The 12,417-nt window shown below is 45.3% G+C and overlaps 1 protein-coding gene across 25 annotated transcripts in view; it reads left to right on the top strand.

The window, feature by feature from the left end:
* The window catches only part of LOC129830975 (focal adhesion kinase 1-like), a 163,294-nt gene that overhangs the window by 110,226 nt on the left and 40,651 nt on the right, over window positions 1-12,417 (top strand). For all 25 annotated transcript variants that reach the window (XR_008755659.1, XR_008755661.1, XR_008755660.1 and 22 more), the window contains 3 exons: window positions 3,457-3,511; window positions 10,840-10,980; window positions 11,737-11,814. Coding sequence is in view for 22 of the 25 variants with exons in the window: in XM_055893891.1 (XP_055749866.1) it covers window positions 3,457-3,511; window positions 10,840-10,980; window positions 11,737-11,814 (274 nt within the window). In the remaining 3 variants the exon portion in view is untranslated. The remainder of the gene's footprint in view (window positions 1-3,456; window positions 3,512-10,839; window positions 10,981-11,736; window positions 11,815-12,417) is intronic.

The raw sequence follows: 12,417 nt of genomic DNA, 5'->3' as shown, positions 1-12,417 counted from the left end.
GAGTAATTCGACCGGGTCTACAGCAGGCTGTAAGGCAGGGCACTGCAGGCTGAGAAACATGCCTAACCGGAGGTTGATCAGCCTTGCCCAAGCCGTGGTGGAGGGTAAAGTTTCCCCTACACGCTGGTCTTGGATAAGTTCAGCATTTTCCCCACTAATGGTTAAGGTTAGGATTGGGGGAGAGGAAGCTGATCCTAGATCTGTACCTAGGGAAAACTTTACCACGCAGCCCAAGGCGTATTGGATCCTCCATATTGGATGCGGATACATAACGATGCAATGGTCTGTTTATCATTGATGCATACGGTTAAAACTGTTGCTGTTGGGTTACTGTGCGAAACTAATGATACAGTCACATATCAGGATATTATTTTTGATGATATCGGAATATATATATTTTTACAATATTGCAATATTATGTTTGTGCTAGTTGGCTGTACCTGCACCAAAACTGCAGTACTTTTCCTTCATAGCTTGTTCTCCATCTTCTTTTTTAATAGTAAGCCAATTTGTTTTCAACACTTTTATTTCCATGACTGATCCAGACTCTCTTGTCCTTCTGCAGCAGACATACAGTAAATAGTGAGCAATATGTTTGAAACATTGAATTGCAATAAAATCGCAGTATCGAGTGGCAATAGATATAGAATCGTGAGTATCGCAATACATATCATATTGGCACCTACTCTAAATATTGTGATATTGTATCATGAGGTCCCTGCCAATTCCCAGCACTAGTGCAAACCGTTACTGAGTAACTGTGGAAGAAATATTAGCTCTGCTGCTCCCCCTCCATGTTGATGACCGTACGTTCTCTCATAGTAGGCTACTAAATCACAAGATGTTTCTGTATGCTTCAGATGTAATGCCACTAATATCATCCTTATGGGTAGCTTTTTGGAACAATGTTATTGTGATATGCAACCAGGTTTTATTAAGCATGATATGAAACAAGGGAGAGACCACACACATGTGTTAATTTGACTGTTCTGTAGCCTACTGCTAGTGCTCTGGCTAGTGCTAACTGGACCTTGCCCAACCAATGATGTCCAGCATTAGCTGCTGCTGTGCTGAGCTCAGACCCATAGAGAAAGCAGGGGCTTGAGGCACAAAAGTAAAGTATCCTAATGAATAGCCAGCACTTTCTCTCTCTCTCTCTCTCTCTCTCTCTCTCTCTCTCTCTCTCTCTCTCTCTCTCTCTCTCTCTCTCTTTCTCTCTTTCTCTCTCCCTCTCTCTCTCTCTCTTTCTCTCTTTCTCTCTCCCTCTCTCTCTCTGCCTCTCTCTCTCTCTGCCTCTCTCTCTCTGCCTCTCTCTCTTTCTCTCTCTTTCACACTCTCCCCTCTGCTTTGTGGATAATGGTGCTGGCTAGAGTTAGTTCCAGGTCAGTCTGTCCACTTGCCCAAAGACACAGAGCCCAGCAGTGAGGGAGGGAGGGCGTTAGGGGCAATCCAATCAAAAAGCACTTCAGATCTGGGTGACTGACGGCTAGTGAGGTGACAGACATGGGGGGGGGGGGGGGGGGGTGTAGCTTGTATAACTTTTTGGGGGGTACAATTGTATTTGATCTTTTATAGACAATACAAAACATACACATACAAACAACTACATCACACCTGCCCAGACCCACTAGCACACACCCCCATCACCAGCATCAGCATCACTTTCCTCCACATGGACTGAAACTGCACCATTTTGTTTCTCTCCGTAGCCCACACACTTTCAATATTTAAATAATAAATCATTAGAGTTTTTCCATTGTGTTAATGCTTGGATTACTGTCGGGCCAGGGAGACAGACAGGAGAGAGGATTTTCTGAACTTGGGGGAAGTCATTATGTTGTGTTTCAGCACTGCTAATACTACAGAGTGTGTTTCCTCTTGATTTAACATAGCTAAGTTAAGGCATTATAGATCCATAGCATCTGTTTGTGCCATCGTGCCAACTCCCTGTAACTCATTGTCATTTGTCATGGCATACAGATCCTTAAATGCACCTAGATCCTCACTGACATACACAGACGGACAGTAGCATTGCTCTGCTACCAGAAAAGCTTCATCACACTATTGCCAAGGCAGCATCAATTTTATGTCAGGTTTTGTGGCCTCGGCCTTATAAATGACGTAGATTGATTCTGGTTAATGGCCAGCCGGATGTAAGTGGCTTTCGGAGCGCCTCTGGTTTTAACAAGCTATCTTTTAATAGAGACCAAATGATGAAATGATTGTGTGGAATGGATGAGGTTATAGGCTTTAAACAATATGCTGTCTTTTCTCCTCTACGATATGAGTGCTCTCTTTCCCTCTTTCTCTGAAGTCTTCTTTTCTGCTACTGTCTCTCTGTCTCTCTCAATTACATTTTTCAATTTCAATGTAAGGCCTATAGTGGCATGGGAAACATATGTTAACATTGCCAAAGCAATTGAAATAGATAATAAACAAAAGTGAAATAAACAATAAATATTAACAGTAAACATTACACTCACAAGTTCCAAAAGAATAAAGACATTTCAAATGTCATATTATGTGCATATAGTTAAAGTACAAAAGGGAAAATAAATATACATAATATGGGTTGTATTTATTTATTTATTTATTTATTTACAAGGGTGTTTGTTCTTCACTGGTTGCTCTAATCTTGTGGCAACAGGTCACAAATCTTGCTGCTGTGATATTTCACGCTGTGGTATTTCACCCAGTAGATATGGGAGTTTATCAAAATTGGGTTTGTTTTCAAATTCTTTGCGGATATGTGTAATCTGAGAGAAATATGCCTCTCTAATATGGTCATACATTTGGCAGTAGGTTACGAAGTGCAGCTCAGTTTCTACCTCATTTTGTGGGCAGTGTGCACATAGCCTGTCTTCTCTTGAAAGCCAGGTCTGCCAATGGCTGCCTTTCTCAATAGCAAGGCTATGCTCTGTGTTGCTGTTGACGCAACCTTGGGAAAATCCTCTCTCTCGCTCTCTCTTTTTCTCTCTCTGTCTCTCTCTCTCTCTCTCTCTCTCTCTTGGTCCACACATTTTGTTTCCTCCTCACTGTACATTGACCAATCAGTTACGTTGTGTGGTAAACTTCAGAGAAGTTCTACTAATGGCCCTGAGTAAATGGATGTGTTTCTCTCTCCTTTCCCTGGTAGATTGGTATCAGAGAGGTGAAATTCCATCAGGGGACTGTTTTGAGGAGTTGAGGCTAGACATTTTGCATTCTCATTTTGGCAATGGTAAAAACTATTTTTATATTTATATATTTGACTGGATTTCACTTTATTCAGACAGAGATTGTAGGGAATGAGAGAGTAGACATAGTGAGGGATGAAGATGCAGAATAGCGGTGGGGCCAGGATTCGTACCCATGCTGGGGTGGTGTTTGTGTTGTCTGCTAGACCAGCCTCAGGCACTGGTCTCACTAAACTGACATTGTCCTTTGTCCTCTCCTCTTTTCATTTCTTCCTTACAGAAAAGATGTGGGCTTAAGAAGATTCTTCCCCAAGAGTTTACTGGATTCAGTCAAGGTGAGATGATGCTTCACAAAAAATCTGTTCATTCTTTCAGGGCCGTCGATGAGAATATATCCTCAAGGACCAGTCAGTCTCCAATGCATTCTCAGAGAGAGCAGCGACCACCGCTTCATATGAATGTAGCATGCACTTTGACGATTCTGTATTTCCTTTTTGCCCTCTGAAGTGTCTTCTAGCTGTGTGTGTGGATCTCTTGGTTCTGGGGCCTTTGTTCCAGCCTGGGACAGGCAGAGTTGGCCTAGTTCTAGGCTAGCATTCCTTGTACATACAGGCCTGTGGGGGAAAGAGCCCCAGCTGAATCAAACCCACTCATTTGTCGACTCCTCGCATCACAACAGCACCAGACATTCACAGGGATAAACAGTGTGGAAATGATCCAATTTACTGTTCTATATACTGTACTATATAAGACAGCTTTTTTAGTTTTTGGCCTAAAGCCAGTCACACACACACACACACACACACACACACACACACACACACACACACACACACACACACACACACACACACACACACACACACACACACACACACACACACACACACACACACACACACACACACACACAGTCTACCAGGAAAACCCACCATCAAGGCTCTGTTAAATATGCTAAACTCTGCCAGCCGTGCAAGGAGTTTAGCATATTTAACAGAGCCTTGATGGTGGGTTTTCCTGGTAGTCTCTGTCTCTCTGCGTGTGTGTGTGTGTGTCTCAGCCGCCAGCCATGTGTGTGATGTGTTGGATTTATGGCACGTGTGTGGGTGTACAGAGCTGCGGGGGTGCCACAATGGGGCGGCGTGAACGTGGGGCTCAGTGCCCCGGGGAAGGGTGCATTGGAGTCGGTGAAAGAGAGGTGGACAGATGCTCTGCCTGGAGGTGTGGGTGGTGCCTAACCCCACAGCCCCACATGTCACTGCTAAACCCACTTCATCCCCCCACTTCTGGGGAGGTACCCCCTTCTGTCAGGCTCCAGTGCCTCAGAGTTACCCTCCCCTCCCCCATTCCAGTCACAGCTCCCCTTGGAAAACATGAAATCACATCTTCGTAACCAGGCGCCTGTTTGAAAACACACCCTAACCATCCATCCATCCTTCCCGCCCTCCATCCCCTCCATCCATCCATCCTCCATCCAACCCCCCCATGTGTGTGTGTAAAACCATAATCCTTCTGGAAATGACTCTCCCCTACGTCACAATGACATGGTGAACAGATGAAGCTTTCAGCGATGAACTGAAGCCACACGCACGCGCACACACCCACTCTGACACACATACACACTCCAGACTCCCCCGCACACACCCACTCTGACACACATACACACTCCAGACTCCCCCGCACACACCCACTCTGACACACATACACACTCCAGACTCCCCCGCACACACACAGTGTTTTGATGAACAGAAATATGTTAACACAGTTATTCTCGCTCCTATCCACTCCACTGGACAGAGAACATTACCTGGCAGATGGCTGAGGTCAGAATATAACTCACTGCAAGCGTAATCAAATTAGGCAATAAAATAAATTATTGATTACACAGAGGTTCACATTTACATAATTACCATCTCCAGGTTTACAGCAGAAGGTTTCCATTTAGAGAGATGGTGACAGGCTCTGCTGGAAAAAGTGGAGGGAAACGTGAGTTTAATTTGGTTTGGCACCAGAGTCAACAAATGTGTATCCCAAATAGCACCCTGTTATCTCTAAAGTGCACTACTTTTTACAATGGACACTGGTCAAAAGTAGTGCACTATATAGGACACAGGTGTCAAACTCCATGGAACGAGTTTGACATCTATGATATAGGGAAGAGGGTGCCATTTGGGATGAATCCAGTGTCAGAGGACGTCTTGTAAGTGCTTTAGAATGATGTACTTGTGTGGACATTTCCAACCTGTTTTAAATCCAAATTTACTGGATAACTCCACCTGATGGGTTGACTTTATGCTGGAACATAAATCCACTTTTTAATAGTGAATATTCTGATCGTTGTCAGGTCAAAACATGAGATCTGTTACAACTACAGTACTATAAGTTGTCTTTATGCTGTCAATGTCTTTCAAAGTACTACTTTGTATATACCGGGGGAAACGTACCATTAGTTTGCCTGTGCCAACATTAAAACACATCATCAAGGGTAGTCAAATGGCATAGAATAAATACAGATTCAGAAAGATTCATCTATACACATCAATACACTACTGTACTGTAGCAACTGTAGGCCAGCTCACTGGCGCCGAGCGAGATGGCAGCCTCGCTTCGCGTTCCTTGGAAAATATGCAGTATTTTGTTTTTTTATGTGTTATTTCTTACATTGGTACCCCAGGTGATCTTAGATTTCATTACATACAGTCGGGAGGAACTACTGAATATACGAGTAACGTCAACTAACCACCGTTCCTACCAGGAATATGACTTTCCCGAAACGGATCCAGTGTTTTGCCTTCCACCCAATACAATGGACCTGATCCCAGCCGGGGAGCCTACGCGACGCCGTAAAAGGGGCAAACGTAGCGGTCTCCTGGTCAGGCTTCGGAGACGGGCACATCGCGCTCCACTCCCTAGCATACTACTCGCCAATGTCCAGTCTCTTGACAATAAGGTCGATGAAATCCGAGCACGGGTAAGATTCCAGAGAGACATCAGGGATTGCAACGTGCTCTGCTTCACGGAAACATGGCTAACTCAAAAGACGCTAACGGAGTCGGTGCAGCCAGCTGGTTTCTTCACGCATCGCGCAGACAGAAACAAACATCTTTCTGGTAAGAAGAGGGGCGGGGGGGTATGCCTCATGATTAACGAGACGTGGTGTGATCATCATAACAACACTCAGGAACTCAAGTCATTCTGTTCACCTGATCTAGAACTCCTCACAATCAAATGTCGACCGCATTATCTACCAAGGGAATTCTCTTCGGTCATAATCACAGCCGTATATATTCCCCCCCAAGCAGACACATCGATGGCCCTGAACGAACTCTATCTGACTCTCTGTAAACTGGAAACCACACACACTGAGGCTGCATTCATCGTAGCTGGGGATTTTAACAAGGCTAATCTAAAAACAAAACTCCCTAAATTCTATCAGCACATCGATTGTCCTACCAGGGCTGGCAAAACTCTGGATCACTGTTATACTAACTTCCGCGACGCATATAAGGCCCTCCCCCGCCCCCCTTTCGGAAAAGCTGACCACGACTCCATTTTGTTGATTCCAGCCTACAAACAGAAATTAAAACAACAAGCTCCCGCACTCAGGTCTGTTCAACGCTGGTCCGACCAATCTGATTCCACGCTTCAAGACTGCTTCGATCACGCGGATTGGAATATGTTCCGCATTGCGTCCAACAACAACATTGAAGAATATGCTGATTCGGTGAGCGAGTTCATTAGGAAGTGCATTGACGATGTCGTACCCACAGCAACGATTAAAACATTCCCAAACCAGAAACCGTGGATTGACGGCAGCATTCGCGTGAAACTGAAAGCGCGAACCACTGCTTTTAACCAGGGCAAGGTGACCGGAAACATGACCGAATACACACAGTGTAGCTATTCTCTCCGCAAGGCTATCAAACAGGCAAAGTCCCAGTACAGAGACAAAATAGAATCGCAATTCAACAGCTCAGACACAAGAGGTATGTGGCAGGGTCTACAGTCTATCACGGATTACAAAAAGAAAACCAGCCCCGTCGCGGACCAGGATGTCTTGCTCCCAGACAGGCTAAATATCTTTTTTGCCCGCTTTGAGGACAATACAGTGCCACTGACACGGCCCGCTACCAAAACCTGCGGGCTCTCCTTCACTGCAGCCGAGGTGAGTAAAACATTTAAACGTGTTAACCCTCGCAAGGCTGCAGGCCCAGACGGCATTCCCAGCCGCGTCCTCAGAGCATGCGCAGACCAGCTGGCTGGTGTGTTTACGGACATATTCAATCAATCCTTATCCCAGTCTGCTGTTCCCACATGCTTCAAAAGGGCCACCATTGTTCCTGTTCCCAAGAAAGCTAAGGTAACTGAGCTAAACGACTACCGCCCCGTAGCACTCACTTCCGTCATCATGAAGTGCTTTGAGAGACTAGTCAAGGACCATATCACCTCCACCCTACCGGACACCCTAGACCCACTCCAATTTGCTTACCGACCCAATAGGTCCACAGACGACGCAATCGCAACCACACTGCACACTGCCCTAACCCATCTGGACAAGAGGAATACCTATGTGAGAATGCTGTTCATCGACTACAGCTCAGCATTTAACACCGTAGTACCCTCCAAACTCGTCATCAAGCTCGAGACCCTGGGTCTCGACCCCGCCCTGTGCAACTGGGTCCTGGACTTCCTGACGGGCCGCCCCCAGGTGGTGAGGGTAGGTAACAACATCTCCACCCCGCTGATCCTCAACACTGGGGCCCCACAAGGGTGCGTTCTGAGCCCTCTCCTGTACTCCCTGTTCACCCACGACTGCGTGGCAATGCACGCCTCCAACTCAATCATCAAGTTTGCGGACGACACTACAGTGGTAGGCTTGATTACCAACAACGACGAGACGGCCTACAGGGAGGAGGTGAGGGCCCTCGGAGTGTGGTGTCAGGAAAATAACCTCACACTCAACGTCAACAAAACAAAGGAGATGATTGTGGACTTCAGGAAACAGCAGAGGGAGCACCCCCCTATCCACATCGACGGGTCAGTAGTGGAGAAGGTGGAAAGTTTTAAGTTCCTCGGTGTACACATCACGGACAAACTGAATTGGTCCACCCACACAGACAGCGTTGTGAAGAAGGCGCAGCAGCGCCTCTTCAACCTCAGGAGGCTGAAGAAATTCGGCTTGTCACCAAAAGCACTCACAAACTTCTACAGATGCACAATCGAGAGCATCCTGTCGGGCTGTATCACCGCCTGGTACGGCAACTGCTCCGCCCACAACCGTAAGGCTCTCCAGAGGGTAGTGAGGTCTGCAGAACGCATCACCCGGGGCAAACTACCTGCCCTCCAGGACACCTACACCACCCGATGTCACAGGAAGGCCATAAAGATCATCAAGGACATCAACCACCCAAGCCACTGCCTGTTCACCCCGCTATCATCCAGAAGGCGAGGTCAGTACAGGTGCATCAATGCAGGGACCGAGAGACTGAAAAACAGCTTCTATCTCAAGGCCATCAGACTGTTAAACAGCCACCACTAACATTTAGCGGCCGCTGCCAACATACTGACTCAACTCCAGCCACTTTAAAAATGGGAATTGATGGAAATTATGTAAAAACGTACCACCAGCCACTTTAAACAATGCCACCTAATATAATGTTTACATACCCTACATTACACATCTCTTATGTATATGTATATACTGTACTCTATATCATCTACTGCATCTTGCCATCTTATGTAATACATGGACCACTAGCCACTTTATACTATGCCACTTTATGTTTACATACCCTACAGTACTCATCTCATAGGTATATACCGTACTCTATACCATGTACTGCATCTTGCCTATGCCGTTCTGTACCATCACTCATTCATATATCTTTATGTACATATTCTTTATCCCTTTACACTTGCGTGTATAAGGTAGTAGTTGTGGAATTGTTAGGTTAGATTACTTGTTGTTATTACTGCATTGTCGGAACTAGAAGCACAAGCATTTCGCTACACTCGCATTAACATCTGCTAACCATGTGTATGTGACTAATAAAATTTGATTTGATTTGATTTGGCCCTACTCAGCTGGGAGGGCCCTCCCTCCCTGCCAGGGTTCTTAGGGGAGATGGAGAGATACTCTGAGCTCAGCTTCCTCTCAGGAAGGGTGGAGGGGACAAGCTCTGTGATTACTCTACATGTTACTATTATGTTCTACAGTAACTAAGACCTCCAGATAGGATCAGGGGATCCATTCCTAGAATTCCGGTGTTTTCCGACCCCCACCCCCTGTCCTTTAAGTGGAGTCTAAAATGCTGCATTTATAAGTCGTTGATTTTAAAAGCCAGTATGCAGACTAATAGGATAGACAGCTGTTAGCAAGTCCTTGATGAATTAGCCTAACTCTGCAGGGAGTTGATTTACATTACATAATTGCAGTGGCATTTTTAATTAGAAGGTGTGTGTGTGTGTGTGTGTTCCAGTCAGTGTGTGTGTGTGTGTGTGTGTGTCTCAGTCAGTGTGTGTGTGCTCCAGTCAGTGTGTAGTAATGGTGTCAACATCAGCTGTCATTAAAGCACGATGTCTCATGCATTTTTAATGGGGTTTAAACTCACTGGCCGTGTAATGGACGACAGGGTCACTATTGACCCGGTCACATTGATCAGGCCAACAGCTCCGCTAGTCTCTAAACTGGTTGAACTATGAACTGGTCTGTCTCACTCACTGGTGTGTGCTAAATGGCACCCTATTCCCTTCACCCATTGGGCTCTGGTCAAAGTAAGGGGCACTATATAGGGAATAGGGTGCAATTTGGGACACACACCCCAGTCCCCTGCTATGACCCTAATTGGCATGACACTCAATATATATTCTCCAATCAATACGGTTATCAATATCATTCACTTCTTTCTCACAGAGGTACAGTGTATTAAAGTGATGGACAGTTTTTTTTAAAGGGGCGCTCTGGGATTCTGAAGGGGTAAGACAGTTCAACTAAGTTCAGTCATGTTATATACTTTAAGAATCAACGGCTATATATCATTACTTTAAAACCCCTTCAAATGGATGTACTAATCCCAGATTGCCCATTTAGAGCAGTCAGAGAAATGAACTAGAGCATTGCTTTCCTTTAGCGGTAGTCTGTGCTTTAAGCAAGCTCCTCTTGTTCAATGACAAGCCAAACATCATGTAGGCTATGGAATCAAAACAATAGAAAGGGAAAGGAGGATACCTAGTCAGTTGTCCAACTGAAATGTGTCGTCCGCATTTAACCCAACCCCTCTGAATCAGAGAGGTGCGGGGGGCTGCCTTAATCAACATCCATGTCTTCGGTGCCCGGGGAACAGGGGGTTAACTGCCTTGTTCAGGGGCAGACAACAGAAGAGCTGCCTACTGTCCTTCGCCCGTGCTAACTTTCCTTGTCTTTCATGTGTTTCACACTTGCTCTGTTTGACACTATTAATGTGACTTGGTGTATCAGTGCCCCGTTCTCTATGCCCTGGCAAACTTAACCAGGGCCATGTTTGTGTCCCAAATGGCACCCTATTCCCAACATAGTGCACCACTTCTGACCACGTCCAAAAGTAATACACTATATAAGGAATAGGGTGCCATGTGGGACACGTGGGTCTGCCTGTCTAGTAACTACCCTCTCCTTCTCTGCCAGGCCAAAACCCTGCGGAAGCTGATTCAGCAGACGTTCAAACAGTTTGCCAACATGAATGATGACCAGAGCATCCTCAAGTTCCTGGAGATTCTGGCGCCCGTCTACCGATATGATAAGGAGTGTTTTAAATGTGCTCTCGGGGTAGGCTGAATTTCACTTGATTGGGTTTCAAATAAAACATATAGCGTCAAGATAGGCATTTTAAGAATCCCAGAGAATGACTCATACTGAACACGACTGAACTCGTACTGAACACGACTGAACTCGTACTGAACACGACTGAACTCGTACTGAACACGACTGAACTCGTACTGAACACGACTGAACTCGTTCTGAGCACGACTGAACTCGTACTGAGCACGACTGAACTCGTACTGAACACGACTGAACTCGTACTGAACTCGTACTGAACACGACTGAACTCGTACTGAACTCGTACTGAACACGACTGAATGCGTTGTACTTGTTTTCTCAGCAATTCTTTGGTAGTTAGGTGTGTTTTTCTTAGACAGTGGAGTAATGCCTGGGATATTATGGTTGTATTTCGGTGGGTCTTGTCTGCATCTCTGTAGCTTAAATAAAAAATGACCAGCGTCATAGTGCCCCCTACTGGCCATAAGGAAAACAACAGTTGTTGTTTTTTGTTTCCCAGCAATGACAAGAGATGGTAACAATTAATCTAGCATTCCCTCAGATCTACTTCAAACAGTTCAAATGATGTAGCAGATGTGTTTTCATGGTTATGAGTTGGCACTTTGAATTCGACAGATTGAACTCTCAACTTAAATGTCATTGTGTGTGCGTCACTCTTTTCCTCTTGTTGATTTGTGACTGAACTGAAGACATTTCTCAAGTCTTCTTTTTGTTTTTCTCTCCGTCTTCCTTTCCTCCTGACAGTTGAGCTGGGTCATCCAAGTAGAGCTAGCCATTGGACCTGAGGAGGGCATTAGCTACCTTACAGACAAGGGTTCGACTGTGAGTCGGAAATGTTCATTTCAATATGTATTGTGTTGTGTATCCTTGTCCTGCATCTCCACACAAACAAGCACAGCCATTACAGTTGCACAACTTATAGTTTTGACTGAAACCAAAGACGTCAAACTGAAGATATTTAGGACATGGTGTGGTTTTCCTCGAAGAACAGCTGTCCAAACAGTGTGTGTGTGTGTGTGTGTGTCTGTCTGTGTCTGTCTGTCCTTGTGTGTGTGTGAAAATCTTCCCAAAATGGCCCAAGGATTTTTGTTGTTTTACCCATCAAGCTGAGGGTATCAGATGTGTTCCTTGTTATATCACCGTGAGCCATGGCTTTGAGAGGTTAGTTCAGGAAGCCATGAGACCCCTCTCGTTCAAAGGATACGCCAAAAACATCCCTCTCAACAACAAAAGATGTGCAGCTTGAAATGGAATGTTTTCACTGAAGGAATAGATGGATAACACAAAATACAGCTTCCTGAGAAATACTGTGACCATTTTAAAGTTAAAATGGAATCATCATTACTTTAGGAGTCATCTGAAACGTTGTACATTGACACATATTTTGCTCCCTTGCATGCACTTTAATGAATGGATTGATTGCTC

This window comes from Salvelinus fontinalis, chromosome 32 (assembly GCF_029448725.1).
Source record: "Salvelinus fontinalis isolate EN_2023a chromosome 32, ASM2944872v1, whole genome shotgun sequence".
NCBI lineage: Eukaryota > Metazoa > Chordata > Actinopteri > Salmoniformes > Salmonidae > Salvelinus > Salvelinus fontinalis.
The sequence above is the reverse complement of the archived record's forward strand: the minus strand, read 5'-3'. Positions and strand labels throughout refer to the sequence as shown.